The sequence below is a fragment of the Haliaeetus albicilla genome, chromosome 16 (genome assembly GCF_947461875.1).
Source record: "Haliaeetus albicilla chromosome 16, bHalAlb1.1, whole genome shotgun sequence".
In the NCBI taxonomy this organism is placed as follows: Eukaryota; Metazoa; Chordata; class Aves; order Accipitriformes; family Accipitridae; genus Haliaeetus; species Haliaeetus albicilla.
In genome coordinates, this window is record NC_091498.1 from 28,658,433 (window position 1) to 28,684,343 (window position 25,911).

Consider the following 25,911-nt stretch of genomic DNA (forward strand, 5'->3'; position numbering starts at 1 on the left):
ACTTTGTGGGCTTGCATGAACTCTCTCTTCTATAAGATACCACACACCTGAACGCTTCAGGACTTTTCAGCCTTTGATTAGTAAAAGACGTCATTCAAGATGCTGAGATTTTTAACAACTGTTATAGATACATATATATTATAATTATATCATATATATAACAACTGTTATATGTTGTTATAACATATATATACACTATATATACTTTATATATATATATATATAAAAAATATGTTGTTATATTGTTGGTAGCTTCTATTAGCTACCAGCATGACAATGACTTTTCAAACAAACCAGGAGAACATCACGAGTGGTTTTCAGATTGGTTTAAAGACAGGGTCCCTACCGGGCTCTCCAAAAAACATCCCTTTGTTACTTCAAGCTAGTTTCTGCACGTGACAGTAATCGACCACAGACCCTGATGAACCTTGAAAACTGGAGTTATTCAGTACAACGCCACCAAAAGAACTTTCCTCCATGCTTAAAACCAAGAAGTTGACCGGCACGGGCTCTGCAGTAAGCCACCTGTAAGACCAAATCTAGAGGTCCTGCTTTTATTTTAACTCTTCTTATTCAGCCAAACAATCCTGCCTAATAACTCCTCTAGCCTGATGACTAAAACGGACAAAACCACAGAGGACAACTGCTATTGTAGGCCCAAAGAGATCGATTTACCAACACTGGAGTGTTATCATTGCCTCCTACGGTTGAATGAAAAATTTTAGAAGGTGGTTATGAGCCGTAGATAATCCAGCTGGTATCAACTGGGGACAATAAAATTTGTTTATTTAAACTTTTTTCTTCCAGAGGACAACAGTCATTTGACGTGAGTTCACATCAGCCCAGGCTGGTCATTACCACGTCCAGCTCTGAAACATTCACACCGTAGCTGACAACTCCATCATCACCGAACAGAAACAGCCAGTGGTTTTGTTTGCTTTAAATATAACACCTGTTATCCCCGTAACCTCAACCATTACATACGGAAAGGAATGGCTTTTTCTTTGGCCAGGAAGAGGGGGAGACGAGGTGGCACTGAGCGCTGGAACAGGCTGGCCGTATATATAGCTTCCACTTGGAAGAGATGGTTCAGCCATCCCAGTAACCTTTTGCCAGCCCCAAGTCAAGCTGGCTCCACGCCACAGGAATGGAATCCGATGTCCCAGCTCCCGGGCCATAGCTGTCACGAGAGGTATCCCTCTACCTGCAGCCAGAAAAAGCCTTCGCTTTCACGTTCAGGCTTCTACGCTGAATGCTACTATAAATGGGTAAAAAAAATTAAAACGTTAACTCTCTAACAGGAATTTCTATCATGCTTTACAAGTCTCGGATCTCTTTTATCACCACTTTTTAAAAATTCTTATGCTATTATTTGGCACAAAGGCAAAAGCCTGGGTTTCATCTCTGTTTATTATTATTATTAATGTATTTGGAGTGGAAAAACTGCATGAGGTTAAAAAGAACATAAGGGTTCCAAGTGAGGAAGCTTGTGCAACATCACTTGACCATCCTGTACTTGGTACAGGAGCCAAACCCAGTCATGCAGAACATCAAATATTTCATCTGATTTTATGTGCAGCTACAGAAGAGGGCTTGCCCTCCAATTTCATGTGTTTAAATGAAAGATTTTTCATTCAGCAAAACTACCAGGATCATCTGAGTTGATCTTCAAGATAATATGGTTCAAGGAATTTAACTCAGTAATTTTTGAGCCAAAACTGTAACCTCTGTCTGAACGTCAGCTCTGGGCAAATATTAAATTTTGACTCATTATGTCCGATTTAATCTCTTGCCACGGCTAATCATACTCATTCTTAAAATTTCTATCCAGCTTGTGGTCTGAATTGGGCTAATTTCAAATTCCAGACAAATGGATACTCGTATGCTATCTATCGAGGTAATAAAGAATCCTTATTACTATAAATGTCACTACCTACAGGTATCTTGTAGATAACAAGGAAGTAACCTTTCTTTTAGCAAAGAACATAAATTAACCTTTTAAATACCTAACTGCAAAGGAGTTTTTCCAAACCTCTAATTATGCAGTGCTCTTCTGTATGTTTTATCAGAGTCTCTCTTTTTCAAAGCCCATCTGAACACTGCTGAAAATTTTAGCGTTCAAGATATTACCGACGAGAACTCTGAGTTCTTATCTCATTATGCACGTTTCTCACCTTGCTCCTCCTAAGGACAAGAGTTTTCCCCTCTATTTCTACAGTAGCATTTTTAAACTGAACCTGAGAGTTTGACATAATCCAAATCTGCCACTTTTAAATGACCTTAAGCGACACTTAGCTCAAGACAAGCTCAGTATCACGTAAAACCAAGCCATATTCACACCTGAAAATCGAGACATGCAGAGCTAAGATTATAGCTGCGTCAGCAGGATCTGGTTTCAGAACCCTCTCACGAGACTTGTATCAAGTAAGGTTGCAAGAATGCTGCTATTAGAACAGTCATTTATTTCATCCGAGTGCATGAATCTGTATACATATATTATTTTTTTTCTTTTTTTCTAATACTACCTATTTAAAGTGAAAGTTGACATCATTAGCATTGCCTTCTTCATAAATCTGAATAATAAACATTTCCTTTGATCTCGTGTGGAAATGGTCAAGGCCTGGTAGGGCTTTTTTTCTACTGACATTTTACCTAACATTCAATCCAAAGGAAAAAGGTCATTTTTCCCACAGACTTCTACTGCCCTCTGTAGGGTTATTTTAAATAAAATATTAGGAACAAAGCAGAAATAAAAACTAAAAAGAAGGCATGTAAGCCTGTCATTACTCTATCACTTCATAAATATACTGGAGATGGCATATTAAGTTGATGTTTCCTACAGCTTCATAAGTTGAGGGATTTTATAGACTGTGGATACAAATCAGGAAGTAATAAGCAGTATATTCCCATACAATGTTACCAGACTTTTGAGACTGCAAAATGAAAACAGAGTGCCTGAAGATCAGTGAAGATAGCGCAATATATGAGGGTGTTCAGAGCCAATCAAAAATACCCACCATTTTGCAGAACTGCAGACTGCTTTCAAAGCATGTCTCACAAGACTCTCCGTTGTGTGTAGCTAAGCAAAACACCGAAAGAAATTCATGAGAAAATCTACTGTATCAAAGTCTTTACTGAAGTTGTATGGTCCAGTATTTAAGCTTCATTCTTCATACTACCTAGGGCACAGTTCTGCTCCTTCTTGCCATGGACAAAAAGTAGCTTTCTTTATTCTAAATTGCACGCGCAAATAAAGTTTTGGCTATTTTTTATTTGGTGATCATATTAGACAATTTGAAGGACATGGTAATGTGGAGCCTCAAGATAACCAGTAACTAATAATTTCCATACAGGCATAGAAACGCAAAGCTCATTTGCCTCTTTACATTCCTTAGAAATGTTTTTGATAATTTAGACGAGGTCAGTAGAGACCTTGGGAGGTGGCTGATAACTCTTCATGCTGTAGCACACTTGTGGTGTTAAAGAATATTAAAGGACAAGAAAGTAAACCAAAGGTATACACGCTTACATATGCATGGGCTAAATAACTGACAATTCAGAAGTGAATTGAAAAGCTCCAATTGTATGAAGGGATTACGATGACATAAAAAAATCACAAGCCTGAGTGGCTCATTATTTCCCCACAATCCAAAAATGCAATTAGATTTTAATTGCATTTTTCTTAAGAACAAAAAGCCTGTAACAGCAATTACACACATTAAAACACCCTGCCTAGAACGCTACTGCAATTATAAATGGCTAATCACTGTGACAATAAATAAAAAACTGTACCATAGCGCGTTACCATTTTATGACGTGAGGAATGCGGGCACCGAAATTCCTGTAACTTTGAAGGGAATCTCGCATATAAACTGTAGGGCTAACTCCAAAAAGCAGGTTAAAACCTCAAAGAAGGTGTCCGTGGGACTGAACTAGGAATCTAAGCCATCCGTACTAGAGAAGACGTATCTCTTCTCCACATCTTGAAACTGGTTTCAGACAGCACGCGAAGACTGAGAAAGCAAAATAAAATGCTGAAGACACAGTGTCAGCTGTGGGGAAGTAAGACTCGCGTCTCTTCATGTGTGCTCCTTTGCTAAGAGTACGTATGTATCTCACAACGAACGTGCACGCATCCAAGAACCTCTTCTTTTTATGCAACAGTGTAATCGCTTTTGATGTCACATAAATCCTTTTCCCAAGATTTCTAGAAAACCAGGGGCCACATCATTAATTGATTAATGGAATCTTTCAAAAAATCTAGGTTATTTATTTTCCTGTAGCTAGCTATTCCTCCATGCTCCATTTACTGTCCTTTTCATTTCTGATGTATTCTGTTTCAATTAATGCACTTTCATTGCCACAAGACACAGACGATTGACTAACAAGACAATTTACATTTGGAAGGAGAGGCCGCAGATTAATAAAAGCTGAAAATTACAACCTACTTTTGTAAGAAATTATGCAAACATAATACACTGAAGGCTACCTTCCATCACAAAGTGACCACTCGCGCCAAAACAGTCTGCCAAAACAGGCAGATTTCTCTTTCTCCCGTTTCCTTCTCCAAAAACACGCAACAGAGCTAGTACCGGGTAAAGAGATGAAAACTTACCAAGACTGGCACACAACATGGTCATGTAAGTCTCATTTCCTTCGGCAAAATACAGGATATGGGTCAGAAAACTTGAATTGTCTTCGCGCTTTGACAATAAACTTTGTCTGGCGACGTTACAATTAACTTAAAATAAGCCAAAAATTTGTCAGACCAACTGCTTTTGTTTCTCATGGATGCAGACCAACTTTGTGTCATGATTATATTTTTAAGTTCAAGTTCAACTTACATAAGCCTTCATTATTTTTTATTTTTTTTTGAAGACCGTAATTTATGACTGGAAATTTTGACCAGAGTAAAAATCTGAGTATTTAATGCAAGTTATGTGGGCTGTCAACCTAAAACCCAACCTTGTTTCTTTCAGTCATTTGTAATATTCATAGGAAGCAGATAATCTTGTATGCTTCTTCAGCGACCAGTTTATCTTTCTGAAGAGATGGATTACAATGAGGAATGAGGGTTCACGGAACTGTCTGCCTAAAAGCAGTTGGTATTTAAGTTACTCAGTTGACAAATGATTGCTATTTCCCTGTATGTGTGAGGACTTTCCCTTTTTTTTTTTTTTTTTTTTTTTTTTTTTTAAGACTGAAACCAGTACTTGACTTTCCTTCTTTAGTAATCTTGGTGAACAGAGAAAAAGCCAAGACAGTTCAAGTTCTCTCTTCACTGCAGCCTAACAGCACACCACCCACCCGCGGGAAGGGATCATCTACCCAACCAGCACGTGCTTCAGGCCGAGACACGTCCCACACCGCGTCTCCCCAGTCCAGTAGTTATGGGACATGAGCACAAGAGGAGACTATGGACAAGGAGGAGGCAGAGGGAGACTGGGAGGTGTTACACAGGAAAACAAACTTTCATCAGTTCTACTGCTCATGCCATAACTTGTCAGCTTGTTCTTTTAACTGAAAGCCAGATCCAGCTCAGAGATGACTATTACACGCTGACGTGACAGTTAAATCATTACTGTTTACATAGTGTACCTTCTAAAATAGTAAGCATGGATTTAAGAAGGTAGAATGTTGCTAATTTATTAGCATATTACGCTAAAGCGTAATATAATTATAACAATTATATTATTCAGCGGTGAATTTAATTTTCTTCTTATACGAGGTCTGATCAGGGTGATTCAGAAAGTCCCTGGAGGATGCTGAGGACCCTCCACTGCCATCATCACAAGACGAGGTTTTGGGCTGTAATGGCTAGATGGGGTAACATTCCAAAAACTAATGACATGCAGTCGTAGGACAACAGTTTCTAGAGAAGGAAAACCACAATTTCCTGAAAAGAAACAAGCATGAGAACCACAGCCAAGTTGAACCAGACCATGATTTTTCCCTCAAGCAAAATCCTCATTACTGTTAACAGAAGTTATGCACAGACAACAAGGAGACTTGAGCCTAAAGGGTGAGACTGCCAAGTCACTGCAAGAAGATCGTACTGAAACCCAATGCTGACCTATCTTCGTAAGCGCAATGACTTTATTAAGGATACAGAATTAGCTGCCAGCCCATGCCAACAATTTGACCGTATCAGACTCGAGCGATTCGCTCAGTTCTCACCAGCCACATCCCCCCAAACTCCACTGGTAAATGCCGCATTAGAGAGCTCAAAGCTGCAAACTCAAGCTAATGAATGCTGTCAGATTATTAGCTTAGTAAATGGACACAAAGTCAGTAAATGTCATTCAAAAAAGCACTGCTTCAGACAGAACACGGTACTTCGCATTTCTGATGCACTGCCACAGACACAGTTTCACTGCAACGTTTATAAAACTATAACATGTTCCTGCCTTCAAACCCTAAGCTATATGATTGTTGAGCTTAGATTTAAATCACATACTTGTGTAACTTAAAAGATCTTCCAAAATAGTGGAGGAAAGGAAAGCAAATGGTACTATTTATCATATAAAAACACCGACCCAATCTTTAGTGGTCATCTTCCATTCCTGTCAAACTACTCATCAAAATGTCTTATTTTTTGATTAATTCATTCCCCCTTATCTGTTTTTGAAGCAAAATGAAAAAATATGTTTCAGCAGTGCCAGCTTTTCTTGAAGCTATTTTTTCGCACGTACCTCCAGGACAGCAAGTCACAACTTCAGTTATATTAAAGGAGGACTACACCTTTTTCAAGGAAAGCCAGCTGGTTTTTGGATTGTAAATGTCATGTTTACAACATCCAGCTTGGAGACAGTCTTACAACTTCTGGAGCTTAATGGAAAATTCAATCTTCCCCAAACGAAGCCAGTATGAAGAAAAATCTGAGGATGCCAAAATCTCAAGTGCTTACCTTTGTCATTGCTACTTGTTGGTGTTGGAGGGGGAAGTCCAGGCTTAGATTTGTCATAATTGTTAAAGCTCTGGCTGCGACGATTGTTGGCACTAATAGAACCACGAGCTTTGGCCTCACTGCCTGCAGCGGACACCCTCGTGGTGGGGCCTGGAAGTCTGATGAAAGAATTACAATTCGATTAAATATATTCAAAAAGCAGTCTGGGAAAGAAACTATGGAATACCATGCATAAGCTGAAAAAAAAAAAAAAGGATCAATACCACAAGTATATACTCATAAGGGTCCTTGTTCTTTTATAAGAACAAATCAAAAAATCATCCTAGATGAAAAATACACATCACAGAAGCTACAGTCTGAGTTGTTTTACATCAGAAAAAAAACCCCTGAACCAAAATTAATGGTCACTTGCTATAAATCTTGTGAAACAGAAATAGTTGCAAGTAAATTTGGTGGAGCAATACCACTGGTACAGGTTAAGACTAAGTGAGACATTACTGTTCTTAAACTAGATTGCTGGACACTTTATTATATGCTGGCCCCATAAGGGCTACCCTTATTTTGGAAATAACAATGAGACAGAACACAGCTGCCTTTTCCCTTGTAGAGAAGCACATCACGTCTCTGCTCGGAAAGCTACAAAGCCTAGCAGCCAAGCCCAGTGAAACTTTAACTTGGTTTAATTATTTGAGCCTATAAACATCACACAAAGCTTAAGTGCCCCCTCTTAGGGCAACCACATCATCAGCGAGCTGGTATAAGCCTCTGGTTTAAACTGGGTCAATCTCTTCCAGCATTTCCTTACTGTAGCCTGTATTTACAAGATTTAGCTGTTTACCTAGAAAAAAAATGTAGTTAGGATTCTGGAGTAAGTAGACAGGGAGGGATACTACTTTCATGCTTTTCAGGCAAAAGAGGAGGGGGAAGACTTTTCTAAAAAGCCTGACAGATTTAGGAAAGCCACTGGCATCACATCTCAGAACAATATGTGTGTTCGAGTCCTTCAAAGTCAAAGTTCACACATAAAGTTTCCATGTTTGTACTATATTCTGTGCACTAATGAGCACATATTTCTACATTCCAAATAGATGAAATATTAAAAATTGAAAGATCCGGTAGTTGTTCAAAATGCATACTGAGGAGAATTAGGGAAACACTGTTTTGAAAAGCAAGGACATCACATTAAAGACTAAAAGACAGAACCAGTTCACGTCACCTACAGTAGCACCGAAAGGGACCGCTCTTTGCCGTCCTTCCATTTTCTGTATGGTAGAATCGCTTTAAAACTTCTTTATATAAACCACAAAACCCTAACTGTCTTAAATAAGTTGTGCCAATAATAGGCTAAAGTGAAGAAGACCCAGTTGTCAGAGGGAATGGGGATGCAAGCGACCAAATCACCGTTGTGCCTCGAGGAAGGAAGAGAAGCCAAGGAGGAGTCTGGCAGGGCTTCCTAAATAAACTGACTTCTCCAAGACTAGTGAAGAAATAGGAAATATGAAAAGAAACATGAAGGAAAAGAGCAAAAATGTCAGCAGCTGCATGCACATGCTTTCAAAGCTCAAACAAGGATAAGACATAAGGGCATCATTCAAATACAAAACCAAAAATTAATTTACAAGCTCAAACCACCACAGATCTGGCAGCAGCACATCATGGTTCTGAGGTTGACTTTGTTGAAGCCTTTTAGACGAGCCCCTCAATTTATCCAGCCTTTTTCAACACTGGGGGGTGCTAAGAAGTTGTACATACTCATCGCTGCGGCAAGGTGTAACTGAGATCATCCCAGAGATGCTTCATCCGCTGTAGAGGAGACTACGCGGGAAGAAGCAGAGGCAAACCGGGGACAAACACTGGTCTTGAGAACTCAGAAGTCACCAAGACAAGAAAGCTCATTAAGAGTTCGTTTTGCTTAATAGGAAACGAGCTAGGTTTCCTCCAGGTAGGACGGACGCACAAGATACCTCAGCTGAAAGTTTCTACCCAGTGATAAAAGATTGTGAGTCCGGGCCAACCACCCCAGGAAGGCTACCAGAGCCCCCAGTACTGGGAGGGGAGTTTTCTAGCAGAGTCTGGCAGGAGGGAAGGGATAATGTTCTTGTACCGATGGGTAAGAAAAGGCTCTCCACACATGCCCACACGGGTTTTGCAAATCTGTCACATTTTAAAGTGAATAAAGCTACTCAAACCATGTGACCACTCAAGAAGTGACAAGTTTTCAATTCAAGTCAGTGTTGTCACTGCCAATAAAAACATACAGAGAATAAAAAAACCATAGGTGCTAAAAACACTCTTGAAGAAGATATCATTTCTCTTAGACTTCCCCCCCCCCCCCCCCCCCAGTTTAACTGACTGATTTTAAGCCCCTGCTTTTGGCATTAGGTCAAGATATTTCACAGCAGTGCCTGTGAAATCTAGGGGGGGAAAAAATAGGTTCAGGGAGACGTTTCTAGCTTCTTGGTGTTAGAGACAAGGTACTGGGCTCGGAGAATGCTCTCCATTACTGCACTTCAGCACCTCTTCTAGGCACAGACGAACTGTCAAGCCATAATTATGATCAAGAGAGAACACGAAAAGGAAACATGGGACATTTTAACAGGGGTTATACTGCAGACCTTCACTGTTGTCATAAAAGAAATAAGATGGGGGAAATAAATCCAAATTATACAGCAGAACTAACAATCTATACACACTTGCCAAGCTGAATAAAAATTCTAATAGTTCACAAGCCTAGCAAAAATGGTACAGTATAGTTTACCAACGTATAACTATATAAAAACTGCTAGTAAAACATTTTAACATATAATACTTGTAGAAGTAAACATGATTAATAACCACATTAATAACACAGCAACCCTTATGATCGCTGAGACGAGATGGTCATACGAGCTGGCACGCAAGTCATGCTGGGATTCAGGAAAAAAAATAGACTGAAATACATATTAATCATTTTTAGGGAGATTGGATGTGCTCAGCTTCAGAGCACTGGGGAATGCAGGAGCTCTGATGAGACAGACCCACACGGTGCTGTTTGGGCTTGCATGGTTCACATGACGTTCCCCTTAGTAGCTAAGGCAATAGCCTGATACTAGTCGTTTGAATAATGCAGATCTAAATACAACTAATACAGATGTGTACAGTGGGGAGAGAACTCCCAGAACCATGTTTTGTTCTCAAAAGCAAAAGCTCATAAGGACAAAAAAACCAAATTATTTTCTTGCGGGCCAGAATGCATTCCACACCTTGAAAAAAAAAAAAAAGAAAAAAATTAAAATCCATCTCGCACTTCCAGGTTTCAGCTCTTTGTAAAATGCCTAGTTACAAACTATTTTCAACAGGAACCCTAAACATGCATCCAGAAATATTGCAAAAGGATTATTCATGCTTTGCAGAAGATGAAGATATGCTAACCTAGAAGACTTTTTCTGACCAAGAGTGAATCGGATGATTTTGCTTTGAGATGAGTCCCTGGGAGATGCACTGTATGACAGGAAAGAAAAAGCCGAAGATAACATTGAACAAAGGAACTTTTTTTTTTTTTTAAGCCACCAAACTTAGTAACTAGTTTTAGGGAGGAAAGAGTTTTTATGAATTCCACAGGGAAAAAAAAGAGCTTCTTGCCTAGAGTATAACTTTATGTCAAAATTCCTAAAATCTGAAATGAATTCATTTTTATAGAATTATGAACATGCAATTCTGCATGCAAACCCCAACTTTATTACTCTTTTCTTTCTCAGTCTTTTATTATATGCATTTTTCCGCAGAAGCTGAGCAATTTCACTTTAGTATATACTAAGAAAACATGACATTTAAGACCTTCAGGTCAGATATTTTTAAATTATTTGAAAGCCAACACAATCCACACAATGGACTGAAAATATCAAAGCAATATTCAAATGGTCCCATGCATCTCTGCATGTTTTTGACAGAAAAGTCGCAGAAATACGTTCAAATGCATCTTTGTTTTACAGTAATTATTTCCTGTAGAAGTTTATACATGCTGTAGCAACACTATGTTTTTCAACTATGTGAAAATATTGTTTACACCCAAAATGAGCATGATTCGTGAAGACAGACATAAACAAAAACCACATAACCTCTCAGTACCCTCACTTGGAAGGCCTCATTTAAACTGTCTATACCCCTCATAAAGCAACGCTTAAGCTAGCGTTCACCTTAATATGCGTTATTTTAGCACAAATAAGCCCTAACCGAATTTGAGATATTTATTAAAAAAAAAAAAAAAGCCTTCAAACTTTAATAATTATGCAAATATGGCCTCAGCCTTTAATCTTGCCCACTTATTCCTACTAAACCCCTCACTCTTTTAGCAGTGGAAGGGTCAGACAAGCAGAAGGCTGCACATATATTCACGGCGGTACTGCCTTCGTAAATTGCTTTTATTCTAACGTGGAAAGAGCACCCCTAGGATTAAAGACATTCAAGGGACAAAGACTCCCTCTACTTCTCTGTATTCTGGCCTAGGAGCGCCAACAGACACCAGTCGTGAAAATTATTTTTCATGTAAGCCAGAAGCATATTATTTTTGACCAATAAGCCTAGATTTGATTTTGACTGTCACCAGCCGTGATGAGCTCTGTTTCTTTAACTGCTGTCAGAGCCTTCCACTCTTTAAGACTGAAATTCTTGTAAACCGAGAACCGAAGTTGGTTTTCACATGCCCAGAGTATATATTCTGTAATGGCAACAATATACACGCTTTGCGAGTAGAAAGAAGCAAAAGGAAGCAAAAGGAATACTGAGAAAAACAGCCTTATAAAATACTGTAGTTATTTGGTTTAGCAGGTATTTTACATCCATTGGACTGCATATTTCCAGCACTGAGAACATATTTAAGCACATCTGTTTTGATTTCCAAAGGCGTGAAGTTAATTGCTACCCAGCATTCCACTTCCAACACACTCTTTATTCTACAGCAGAACTAAAGAGAGAAGATTCTTTGGCTTTTGAAGACCTTTAACAAGAAAAAAAAAAGAAATTAACAATGAAAAAAAACCCCAAACCAACCAACTTAAAGGAAATTTCCCCACCTGGACTGCATTTCTGGTTGTGCTTTGAACTGATGCGGCGCAGCTTGCGGGGGCTGTTGGCACAGAGTCTGGAGCGAAGCCGGTACCTGCTGCTGCGGTACCCCGACCTGGCACTGGGATGGAGGCCCTGCTTGCTGGGATACTGGGGGAGGTTGCTGGGATGGATGGTGTTGCGGTTGCTGTTTCTGTGGCTGCTGTTGCTGTTGCTTGTATCGAGATAAACTGAAGAAAAGGCCCAAGATGGCCTTTAGATTCCCATTCCTGATTTCTGTAAGGCAAGGTGCAGAAGTCACTGGTCAGCCACAAGTCACTTCTCTCCAACAGTACAGCGGGTCAGCCGCTGTGCTCTTCGTAACGCCATCCGAACTCAGTTGCTTTAGGATATGGCAGGCTTTCTGCACAGCTAATCGGCATTACAGCTGATTACCAGTGAGCACCAACTACAAATAAATAACTAATTTCTCCCCTGCGGTGACTGCACGACGTCTCGCTTTTTTACCATGGTGTGCGTTAACGCCAATGTGCTTAAAAAGATAGTTCCTTCAAACTAAGGTAACAAAAAAAAACAAAAGAAGAACCCCACAACAACAAGTGTATTAAAACCAGCACACTGTAAATGATTTCTCAGTCCTAAATTTACACGAGGAGGAGAAACTACTCGGTTATCACACGGTATTATGTCATTTCTGGAATATCAGACTAATTATTGCCACTAAGAAAATCTGATGGAAGTTTTGCACTAGAAAATATGATTGTTGGGTGAAATAGCTGTATTAGAACAGATAATTACCAGTTTGATACTATCACAAGCCGATACAGAATAGATACCCAAAGTACATAAAGACAGCTTGACAGTGAACAAATAAACGTTTCAACTCCTAAAAGTCATCCTGTTCTTCTATGCAATATCAAATGTGAAAATGTAAGAACAAACACAAATACAAAGATAAAGACATGTATGAGGACATGCAGTTAACTGCTGTATCATAATTAATACGCAAGAACGCCAATTCAGCCTTGCAGACAACCTTAATAACGTGACATGACTTAATTATTTATCATGTTTAATTTACTAAATTAAAAAAGGGAAGTAAAAAAGCTACACTACATCAAACCGCTGAACTTTTGCGTGCACTATACAGACCACTTGAATTAATAAAACTTACTGTTGCCCTATGCTTTTAAATCCCACTACGTGGATTAGTGCAAGGGAGGGTAAAAGGACACATCACAAGACAGTGGCCAAGCACAAAGGTGAGAACCAGAATTTTCTGTTCCCAGTTCTGGCTGAAAGGTTGCTCTGATTTTGTAATGGGCCCGGCTCTATCCTTTATTCCCTCTCCCAGCCACATTCCTGCTCACATTGCTCATCTTTGCTGTGTAAAAAGCTTCTGTTCTTAACCTCAAGCCCTCTACCCAGCAATTGTCGGGCTCACGGCTTAGAAATTTCGCTCCCCTTTCTACGCCAGCTTCCAGTTTTGGTCTCCTCGTCTACCAGCGCCTCAGTCTACCTTTTCTTCCTAGCCACTAATCTACTTCACTTTCTTCCTTAATTTTGTTTTGGCCCATGCCCATCTCCTCAGAGGCTCCTAGACCTTATCTAAGCGGTCCTGGTCATCACCCAGACCCAGGATATTCCTTTCTCTTTCCCTTTCCCCTCTCCCTTTTCCTTTCCTACTTCTGGACTGAATTCCCTTACCCATTTTTTCCTCCCTGCAGCCTGGCCCCTCCACCAGCGCTCTCTCCCATCACTGTCCCCATTCCCTCGTTTAGATGATTATCCTTCCCAGGGCCCTTAAGCAGCCATTTTCCGTCTTCCTTGGTTCTCTCAGCCAATTTTAGTCTCTTCCCGGACAGTGGGGTCCCAATGAATCCCGCCCGTTTCCCCTTTTCCCGGTCCACTCCTGCTCCCGTGCAGCGTCATGCCACAAACCAGCCTTCTCCCGCTGCCGTCAGCGTCTCCATCAGGCAGGTTCCTTCTCTAATCTGCCCGTGTTTTGCAAGGGAGAACAGGGATGGAAATGGACAATAAAGTAAAACAAACACAAAAGACACGAAAGCACAGTAAAGGATCTCCTTATCTTCGGTAAAGAACTCAAATTACTCATGGGAATTGTAAGGAAAGTAGCACTTAATCACAGGCCGAAGCATAACTAAACAGAGCCAGAGGCACTGGGAAGCTGAACTGCACAAATACGCGCCAGAAGATAAAAGAAATTACGGTGGGTCTGCATGTTTAAACTTCGCAAAGCTATACAAAATTGGAAATGGAGACTTGATTGCCATCTGAAGCGAGAGGCGAGTATAACAATAACCCACCTAAAACCTGTTGCTTTCTATGGCTGGCTGGCTTCTGCTGTACTTATCAGAAGAGCAACCTGCTTTTGGCATTTTTCTAAGGTGACCAAAAAATAATAATCAAATGAACAACAGCTTTGATGAGTTTCAAAAGCAGCAGTCTCTCTCCCTCTGGATTTTAAGCAAAATGTTTCAAACGGGACTTTCAGAGGTAGTTCTGCTTCTCTTATCTTAAAGATAGACTGAGGTAATTTGCTTGGCAGTTTGCCCCTGCACTTTGTACAAAAAGAGTATTTCAGAGTACTTCAACCTCACTGCGCTCTGCCCATCACTGCAATCTCAACTGCTTCCTGCTTTAAGTCCCCTCCAGCCCATGCGTCAGCTTAAATATACACATTAACTTAGATATGGACAAGCATGTCACCCACCCATTTTAAATTTGGAGCCAAAAATGACTCATCCTGTATATTTGAAACAAACACTCTAGACATTTGAGAAGAAACTTGAATTTGGTTTTCAGAGAATCCCCACAAATCTACCCTTTGGAAATTTCCATCCTGGAATATCTCCCTTGCTGCTTGTTTCCCCTACAGCTGGAACCTCTACCGCTGGAGCTTGCCAATCATCCTGCTCTGTCTTCACAAAAATACACAGGACTCGGTGGAAATTGGAAAAAAAAAAAAAAAAAAAAAAATCGCACCAAACAGCAAAACAGTTCAGGACAAAGAAAAAGTAAAGAAAGGACTGTTGGATAGATTAGTAGAGAAATATCATTATCTGATTCCTTTAACACTTGTGAATGAAATTTCTGCAAATCGTAAACTACTCATTGTGTACAGAATACAGATCGAAGCAAACCGATGAAGAAGAAGAAAAATAGTCTATCACTATTACTTAGTCAAGTTTGTTTGCATCTGTTTCTGTAAAGCACGTGGGACTAGAAAAAACAGAACTAGTTCATGTGGACTAGACTGGTTAGCCAAACTGGCTAGCTGGAGTACAAATGAAGAATCACTGCACATTCCCTAGCTTGCACCTATCCCGCCAGAAAATCGGGCTGTCATACGTAGGTACTATTCACCCCAAAAGATAGTGGGTGTCTGCTTCTGTCGCTTTGCACTAGCCTCTTTGGGTTGACCACTGAGGGACTCTGCATGCAGTCCCCGTCAACCCTTCTTAGTTCAATTATAAGGTGAGGCAAAAGGGTCTGCTGAACAGAACAAAATGAAAAAAAAGCAGGAAATTTTGTCCACAGTGAATGGTGGGAGAGGAGAGAAAGGGCCAAAATAACCACAGGCAGATCTGAATTTAAGACAAAATGTTGAAAAGTAGAAATACTTCACAGTTGATCCAGAACACATCATGAAGCACAGCCAGACTCAACCTCAGACAGCACATGCTCTAGGCTGACAGGGCTCTGAGCTGACTTTAGGGATCCAAAGCTACAAAACCAGCTCTGGGATGAACTTTGTAGACTCTACTGAGGAATGTGGTCTGAACAGGAATAATACTGGGAATTTCACAGAAACAAGGAATGGAAGTGCAAGAAGGAATTAATTCCCACCACACACACTAGATCTGCAGGCATTTTTTGATAATTAAAGAGTAATTTTTTGAAGACTGTACATAAATGCACTCAGTGTGGTATCATCAAAATCTGGCAGCACGGTAAGCGCCCTACTTGGGTATGCTTAAACTAGCGCTGTGGGATATTGGTGCTGCGGAAAAAAAAAAAAATTCCACCTTGGCACTGGAAAGGACCTAAAGGACCTAAAACGGATGCAGTACTGCAGAGCGTGTATGCTGAAATCCATTTACCTACAGAAATTCATTTACCTACAGAAGTGTGAATGTCATTTCAGAGGCAAAAGTCTAAACGGAATTGCAGTTGTTCCAAAGTCTAGCAGGATTTGTTCAGCTGATCATTATCCAGCTAATCTGTTACCCAGAAGAGGTGCAGCTGCTATCTCTGACATCAATTTGAGTTTCTACTTCACATTTACATCCTCCATAACCTTCAAAATCTTGGAGCGAGGAGATATCGTGTGAAGGAGGGCAAGCTTAGCTGGGCAGCTGCGATTCCAGGAATCTAAACCCCAGCTCGGTGTGGAAACAAGTTTAAGAGCGTGGGTACGGAGAGACAGCTCAAAGCGATGGACAATAAAAAACTGCAGCAAGAAGAGAAAAGAATTTTCCAGCATCCCCATAGTTTTCTTTAATAACTACAAATGGAGATCTTAGGAGTTCAAAATCTTTGAGAAGAGAATGCCTTTTTGGCTCCATGTTGTTGGGGAAGGGGGCTTGTCTCTAGCATAGTAGGGCCATAATCAGTGATTGCAGATCCTTAGCATCTGCACTGCATAAATCCCTAAAAAAAGCCTATGTCTAAGTGGCACGCACCTATCAAAGCAGGCTTTTTTAACACTGGAAGGATATGACACATGAAGTCCCAAATTATTTCAACCTTTAGGAGTCATCCAAATTCCAGTTTTGAATCATTAACTTCCCTTCACACTAAAACTGCACTATCGAAAAAGACGTGGTCTCAAGCAACCCAAGAGAGACTTCAACGTTTATTCCCATTTGGAAGCAATCACAATCACAATCTTCCCCTTCCTCCTAGATGAGGATCTGCCAGTGAAGTAAACAAAGTTATTTGCAGTTGACCTAGCAGGTCTTGGCAACTTGCGCAGAAACACTGGCTTGTTTGGTTACAGCACTCTTCATTTAAGTGATTCTGTGTTCTCTCCTGTTCAGTTTCCTCCTCCTTCCTCAGCACAGTTAAGGAGTGACTAAGAACAGAAATTGAATTTATTGTTTAATTCAAGTCTTTTAACTTCATTTTATAAAAAAATGTCCCTTCCCTCCCCCTCTCTAGCTGTCACTCTCTTCCTTCAATGCTAGCGGTGGAGCCAGTAAATGTTCATATGTTGGCAGCAAACATTACTGGTCTCTTCTTGGCTTCCGTATGATTTAATATGTTCATTCCTAGAGAGTGTAAAAGAAAGGAAGGAATGCAAAATTAGTGAAGCCACGGGATAACCTATACCCTGCTGAGTCTGACCTGTGATATGGCGGGAGAGCAACGAACATCAATCACGCGGTCCCTTCCCCGGCGTGAACAACACTACGCTGCCAACTCTGCACACCCAGACACTCTTCTCATCAACTGATCTGCTCTTTTTCCTAGATTTTGCGTTGTATCAAGACAGGCAAATCATGTGAAATTTATTATATGTTCACAATATTTATATATCATGTCAAGGTTGAAATTAGCTTTTCCAACAGACTCAGTTGCATTTTCTTTTTAACCATTTCCTGGTAAACAAACTTTCTGCTGTTGGAAGTTTTAGCTCATACTTTCTTTTCTTGACATGAGAATTCTTCTGACTATACCTGAGCTACTGAGGCATATAATGCAGGCAGTACTTGGGCTGACCATATTAAAGCTTCTTTTTGGAGGAAAATATTTGTTATTAGTGTTCTAACCCAGCTTAAGGATACACCACAGAAAGACAGCCGCCCTTCAGCCTCCTCTTCTCCCACGAGTTGTGGCATATTGAGGTTAGAACAACATGTACTAAATATCTGCTACTTTGCTTTCCACGCTTAACAAACCACCTCAAAATGAGTGAAATTACATTTTGAATACACATTTTTAAGTGGCTTCTAAGGTCTCATAGACTAGGAGGAGAGGTAGGAGGCTTCCTTTTGAGGACAGCAAGGAATTCTTCAAGCTATTTTCCAAACTGTCAAAATGTAGTTTTAAATTGGAATTTTTAATAACAGTTTTGAAAAACTAATAGCTTTAATTTTATAGTAATTTTATAAAAGTTCTTATGTTTTTGTAATTTTTTTTAATGCAACGTACATATATAAAACCTGTGTACACGATGGTTTCACCATAAAGTTCATCCACAGCGGTTATCTGGCATACATTTCACAAACACCATTTACCATCAATAAGGGAAAGTATGTTTCAGCTAAGACTTCAAGTCATGATCGCAAAGCATGTGGTGCTGGGTACTGGATTTGTGACTGAACCAGTGCTGATAAGGCACCAGGTTTTTTGGCTATTGCCGAGCAACACTTGCACAGCGTCAAGGTTTTTTCTTTTTCCTCCACTGCCTTCCCGCTGTGTGCAGGCCGGGGGTAGGTGAGAAGCGGGGAGAGGACACAACCTGGACAGCTGACCTCAGCTGACCGAAGGGATATCAGGTGCCATATGACATCACGCTCAGAAATAAAAATTGAGCTGGCTGGTGGGAGGCTGTTGGGGAGGTAGCTATTGCTCGGAAACTGGCTGAGCATCTGTTTACTTGTGGGAGGTGGCGAGTGATCGCCTTTGCATCGCTTGCTTTGGTTTTTTCTTCCTCTTTCCTTCACTCTTTAGACTCTTTATCTTGATCCACGTGTTTTTGCGCTTTTGCTCTTCCTATTCTCTCCCCTATCCTGCTAGGAGCGAGAGAGGAGCCCTGTGGCGCTTAGCTGCCGGCCGGGATGAGCCCCACACCTACACATCCTTTCTTGCCTTCCTTGTTTGAGCTACAGGATTCCTCCAGAGGAAGAAAACGTGGCTTTGAACATACAGGCAATTAAGCTATCCACACACAAGTAACAGTACATGCGTGATTTGATGCTATAACCTTCTCCTCAAAACTAAGTTTGCAAAGAGACATAGTCACCAAATCTAACTTGAAGCCTTGCCTGATGCCACACATTAATTTATTTGTTCTGCGAAGCACTGAAGGAGATGTCATGTAATATATTAAAAGTTTGCCTTAGCAGCTACCAAAACCAACTGCTTTTCCAGCATATTTAAATGAAAATAAGTGAAAGCTGGCGCTGAGGATGACAGAAATCTGTTTGATCTCTTAATAAGGCAACAGTTAAACAGCTGCTGAGCCAACAGGTACCATACATCCTGACAGATATCATGCATCGGCATAAAAAAAAATATAGTATGCCAAGTCATGTTTGGTTTCAGAAAAATTCTGGTGCTCTTCAAAAGCAGAGTGATTAATTAGAGATCAAAATGTGTTCTTCTTTTTTGTTTTGGTTCAAAACATTCGGATTTTATTGTTTTGTGCGTTTGGAAACAAACTTTAAAAACAATAATCTTTCTTTAAAAAAAGAAAAGAAAGCAGGATATTTCTTCAGGTAAGAGAATAATTGAAGAATGAGGAAATAAATTTCTCCCTCAAAAGGCAAACAACCACCAGCAGTCCACTTTAAATATCTGATCAATGTGCCAGTTATAGAACTTAGACGACACATTTCTGAGTTTTAACAGAAAGAAACAAAGAAGTGACTGAAGTCTAATTCGGTCTCATTGATTACTGTTACAAGTCAGCTGTGTGGAGATTAGCTATCTATGTTACCTACCTTTCATGCTGAGATGGGGGGAAAAAGGAAGTAAAGACTGCCAAAATTTAAATTATCCATATTAATCTTCCATTACACTCTGTGTTCTAGTTACAATCACAAGCACTAATTCAGGTTCCTCATTTAAAATGAAATTTTAAACAACCAATTGACTCACCTTCTGCTGACAGCCCCTGTATGTTAATTCCTTTAGCAGCCAAGAAACTCAGGCACGCATCTATGTTTTCAATCTGTTCAAGAACAAACAAACAAAAGAGAGACACAAAAAGAAAATGCATTGTAATAATTGTTTACTTTCATCTCCCGCCACCCTTTATCGCACTCGTCTTCGTATCACCTAAAAAGTCTCTTTGCTCATTATGTGGAAACCATAATATGAAATGTCCTCAGTTACAAAGGTCCTAAATTGACTACTACGTGAATCAGGACTTGCCATTATTTGCATTTGCATGAAGCAAGTTAGTTAATACTCTAACCACAAACAGCGATCACTACGTATCTTACTAAAGGGTCACGGATGTTATACCAGCATTTTTAACCTACAAGAAGTATAGCAAACATGAAACTGAAAATAAACGCAGAGGCCACACTTGCTTCAGAAGGCAGATTGCCACTTGCTCTTAAGTTGACAGCTGGCAAAAGTTTCCAGCCACAAAAGCAGTCAAATATAAAAACTGTAACTGGAAACCCCAGCTGGAATCCAAAAAATGTTCGCTTGCAACATTCTCCACGTGTCAGAAATGACAGGCAACTCCGGTCGCTCACTGCGGGGCAAATCCAGCCCTTCAGAGAGATGGTACAACGGCAATAAATTGCACAGGATAAAATTGATTTTGACCAGCTAGAGTCTTCTGTTCAACAGGTCTGACTACAGCTGCTATATGCAGACTGCACTGAAATCCTACCTAACAAAGTCAACTCCAAAAAGGTTGGACAAGTTAGGTGTTTTTCCCACTGTCTCTCAACATCAGAATAGAGATCCTGCAGTAGCCTCACACTGACTTTCCCACCAAGCTACCACCGAATCTCTGCTGTCATATTCCGAAGATACAGAGATGCCAGCCTCCCCCCCGGCCAAATCACTTCTACGCAAAAGCCTAAGCTTAGACACCCCGAGAGGCTGCAAGGAAAAACATTTTAGGAAATACCATGTTTCGTGTGCGGTTACACATTAGACTTCTGGATAACCATTGAGCAATTTTTTATTTCATCATGGTAAGGAGTAAGTGATAAAATAGGGTCTCCACGTTTGAACATCTTGCAAACATTAATTTATTAATTCCCAAAACATCACAACCAAACACTGCTTCCACGTTATAGATAAGGAAGGAGATAGACACCAAGCCCCACACTTGCTCTCGCGTAACTACCTTTCTTCTGTGAAGTTTGGAGACGTTAAAAGGGAACATGGAAAGATCCAGCTTCCCTGTCGGCTCCTGCCTGCCCTTGAAAAAATATCCGAGGGAGGGCTGTGTGGCATTCTGGAGGCTGAGCTCCCAGCACTTGACCTGTGCTTCCCATCCTTCTCAGGGTAATAAAAGAAGTACAAGGGAAGCTGCCAGAAAACCTCCAGCATGGATTTCTCTCAAGGCACCGTCAATTATTGTCTATAAATATAACGATAAAACCATTCTCTTCTATCAGTGAAAAAAGTTCTTGGCGTTATCTGTGATTTCAACAATTATGAACACTGATATACTCAAAACTTTTATCAACCTCATACTTTGAGATACACTATATCAAAGTAAACAAGGTATATCGTATACTTCTGGTATACTATATACTTCCAAACAGATACCAAAGAATACATTTCCTGTAATGTTCAGACTGTAAAGCTTGTAGCAGGGTACAGTTCAAAGGTTCATATATCCACAATTCAATGTGATACGACAGTCAATCTCTACCCATTTCCTTCCTCAGCGCTCAACAACCCTTTCAAGTTCTCAACACGGCTCTTTTATTGAGGCGATTTGGACTTTGCCGGAAAGCCAAGGTTCACCTTTTCAAGAATAACCACCACATAAAAGCATCAATCCACTTCTACTACCTGCACTTAACAAGCTGCATCATTCCAAGAACATTTCGTCTTGCACAGCTGTGGGTAGATGCCTCCTCTCCTAATCAGGAGGATTCCTCAGGTTAGCGAGTAAAAATAAGCAATACCTCATCCCCACTCCAGATCTGCAGTTGTAGAAACTCAAAGTAGCTCTTTCAGCCCCGCTTTGCTTCGCTTCCCAGGTCGCTCATCTTTGCTCAAACTCTCTTTTAGGACAGAGCGACCACAGGATTAAGATTTACTTTTGGGTAGCAAGTTCCTCATTTGTGCCCTCATTCTTGGCGCTACGTAGTACTCCCTGCTGACTTCCTAACCTCACGCTCATTGCCGATCCGATTCAGATTCAAGGAGCCCCCTTGAAAATCACTACCACTTCTTCCCTGGGACAAAGCCCCAGGTTTTTTTACTGCGCATTTTAGCCACTTCATTAAGACATACCGCTCCCACCCCCAGACTGACGGATGACCCCCCCATCATAGCACTAATGCTTGAGGTGTTTATTTAAACCTCAAGTTGAGTGACCTGGACCTTGCTGCCATATAGAAGGACAGTCGGGCTACCTTGCCACACCAGTTGTAATGCCTGGCTAAAGGCTGTGAGAAACGGGCTTTTTGGTGCTATACTGGTATGGAAAAAGAACAAAGAGAAAAAAAAAAAGAGTAATACAAAATGCAGAAAAAATATACAGGATGTGGACTGTCAAAAGTCTATGGTGCATTACAGTCAAGAACGCATAAGAATCAAAACATTATAGAAACAGGAAAATATCCTATTTCAGTACTTAAAACCAGACACAATGAAATAAAGTGGTAATATAACAGAGGCTTGCAAAAGCAAACCTCTTAGGTTCAGAAAATAAAATACTACGATAAGATCTTACGGGGATGTACAGCATTGCACGTACAAGGAATTTGCTAAAAAAACATAACTGAAGGATAAAAACACATCAATGATTCTGTCAGCATTTACACAGTGTCTGTGATAATAACAATGTAACATGGCAGAATGACATGAATGGGAGTAATTTGTTGATTCTGAAGGAAAAATACAGCCTGAAAAGGAGAAGAGAAAGGAATTTGGGGAAATTCAAGAAGAAAGTGAAACACAGAATGCAGGTCTATAGCCAAAATGATTAAAATTTAGGGTTGGTAGGAATTCACGGTGCTTCCCACACAATGACTGGCTGGGGGCCCACATCGAAGTGATTTGTGACTGCCGTCCAGCCCCAGTGGCAACGGGCTCACGCTCACTTGGCACTCTGGAGTCTCAGAAGAGGCAAAAGCCCTGAATGCTCGACCAGGGAGCTGCCTTCTACCCCGCCGAGGCGCCGAGAATGAAAACAGCGATGCTGGGATGCACGAGGGAAGCAATCGCTTACTTCTCCTATTGTAAAAACCGAAGATCAGAAAGCTACTGAAACCTTTGTATGTCAAACTGCTTAAGCTGTGAATACTATTTTGTGGCCGCTGGCCTGAGTGAAGAACCCCGAGCTTGGCTGATTTAGTCTAATGCATCAGAAATGGTGTTGCTTGTTTGAAAAGAAGCATTTCCAACAGTGTAACATTTAATGAATTTCTTCTATAAAAGCTCTGAAGGAGGATTCCGACTCTAGTCCCTGCTGTATTAACATAAGAACTAACTATTTATAATCTCCAAATATTGTTTAATGGAGAAAGATCCCCCTGTGCATACAGGGTTGGAGATCGCAAGCTGTTCTGGAGTAGTAGCATGGTAATTAGACCATTTAGATGCACGTACCTAAGACAGAAGTGAAGTTCCTAGATAGATCTAAACGAAACAAAAACCTAATGACCCTGCATCGCGGTGACTTTCAACACAAAGTACGGCCGCCTCCTTGAAATTACGGTATTCAGCAGCAAATTCGCACCGAGACTCTATGGGCCCTTTCTTGGCCAAGTCCTCGTATTGCTTAAACCCTTTAAGCAGATGCGAAAAGACTGGATTTGCCAAAGGGGAGCGTGTATTTTCTTTTTCACTGTGAGCTACAATTGTTTTTTGGCTGACAGTTCTGATTTCTCATTCGTATTGCCAGCAACGTTTAACACAGCAGAAGCAAAGCAGGAAAGATGGCAGTTGGATGCTCTCATTTCCCGCCTACCCAAAATAGGGGAAAGCTGTGCAAAAGGAGAAGGAAAACCAAGGACAGACATCCACAGTGATTATCTTACTCGGACACGTTACCGGGAGTGTCCAAAATGCTTGCCTTGCCTTGATAGACTTCTTGGCCAAAAGCATCAAACGAATTTGCAATTTTGAACCACTGCATATAAACTGTTTCAGATATAGTCAAGTTAACTATCAAAGCGCATTATCAGTCCCACACCCCATACGATGATAGGTATTTATTCTGAAATGTCCCTAAACGCCAACCAAGGACTGCTGAAGCCCATACCTGAGGGGCTGCCTGCCTCCAGGGGCTCCTCCTGTATTTTTATGATTAGATTATATGAAAACTAAAACCCCTTAGAATTAAACTTCTGTTCAGACAGATCAAGTGTCACAACTCCCCTTCTCACGCTCACAGAAGCAAAAAGCACGTTTCAGTCAGCTACCTGAAAACTTCCTTTTAACATCACTCTCTAGGTGGCATTTGCTACCTGGCAAGATGGGAACGGAAGGCATCATGGCTAAGAAACATTGAACATCCATAACTGTCAAACACCAGACCACCAGCAGCTGCTTTGTTACACCAGTAAGACCACCAGCCTCTTGCTGGGAAAGCAGGATTAAAAGCTAGCGGTCATACATATTTACCGATTTCTAAATACGTCTGTGCAGGACAGCATTGCATATCGTTGTTTTCATTCCCACCAGACCTGCGCGCTCCTCGTTCCTTCCTAGCTTCTACACGTACGAAACTCAAGTACACACAAATTTAACAACTTCATTAAATTCTTATGTGTGCATGAGAATACATTTACTTAATTCTCAGTCCACTATTACTTCGCCAGGTACATTACTCAGATGCCCCTCTATTCACATACGTACCTTACAGCAATTATGCATTTCCAACAACACCGGCCACCAGACCCACACAAGTTTTTGCGCTTGTCGTATAATAGCAATTTCAATTTCTATTCTTGCCAGTGCTAGAAAGAAAAGGAGCTAGGAAACACGCCCTGGCCTGTATGAGCAGAATAGGACACACCAGAAAAAAACCAAACCCAAAACAAATATCCTCAGCCTGTAAATGGAAACCCATATGTGGGCACCAATATGTTGAAAGTTGACTATAATAGACAAAGACTTGAATATGGAAACTGTCTACAGCCAAAGCTGCACATCCAGCTCTGCCAAGTCAAATACACAGGGTAAATCGTAACTAGTGCTGCCCTTGGGACAGATACAGATGTTTTTCTCAAACAAAAATCGGAATTAAACTTATAGTAGGTTCCTTCACTTAGAAACCATAGGAAGTTTCTCACGTTATGATGCAAGACCTCTGCTGCCAACTTTTACAGTGATAGCCGTGGGGTTTTTATAAGCTCGTCCAGAAAGCCCACTACTTAGATTGAAACCAGTGCTTTGCATTTAACTTGAGGCTCCACATTATGGACAGTATATTAGTTTTCAAACTAGGTGTGAAAAAGAAGATTGATTTCATGCGAAACTTTTTAAAGTTCCGCAAAGACTTATGCAATATTCCAGCAGACTTCACATACAATGTAGAAACAAGGAAAGAGCCTAACACAAGCTGTTTTCAGCAAGCTGTTTCTTAAGGCAAAATGTATTCCTTGACATATTTTCAGATCAAGCTTTTACACTCAATATTTTTATATTATAAAGTTTAGGAAGAGCTTTAAAATCTTAAGTCATTACATTGACAATCCTTAAAAGCCTGGAGGAGTTTTGGGGGAGGGGGTTCTTCCCTCAAATAATGTCTCATTTGCACTGTTTCCTAATCATAATTATACATAAGAAATACCAAGGCAAAATTGCAAATTCCATTTTCCCTAGAAGGTTATAAATACTACCTATCATTGCTTTGTTTAAATTACATCTTCATTAGTAGTTGTCCCAATCAAAGTTTATCTTTATTTTTTTAAAATAATAATATGTTGCTCCAAGTATGCATATGCTGCTCCTGACGATTTGGATAAAAATGTGTCTCAAAATTAAGACTCAGGTTTTTGACAGAACTTGGTGGATATCTTAGAAATGAAATAACAGATGTGACATAAGGGCAAAGGAAG

At 40.4% G+C, this 25,911-nt stretch overlaps 1 protein-coding gene across 4 annotated transcripts in view; it reads right to left on the reverse strand.

The window, feature by feature from the left end:
• The window catches only part of NAV2 (neuron navigator 2), a 420,329-nt gene that overhangs the window by 123,287 nt on the left and 271,131 nt on the right, over positions 1-25,911 (reverse strand). For 3 of the 4 annotated variants that reach the window (XM_069804094.1, XM_069804093.1, XM_069804092.1), the window contains exons 4-6: positions 19,799-19,871; positions 11,959-12,226; positions 6,908-7,065 (exon numbers count right to left, since the gene is read on the reverse strand). In XM_069804094.1, coding sequence (XP_069660195.1) covers positions 6,908-7,065; positions 11,959-12,226; positions 19,799-19,871 — 499 coding nt within the window. Of the gene's footprint in view, positions 1-6,907; positions 7,066-10,318; positions 10,388-11,958; positions 12,227-19,798; positions 19,872-25,911 lie in introns of all 4 variants that reach the window. The other variant, XM_069804091.1, reaches the window with a different exon arrangement.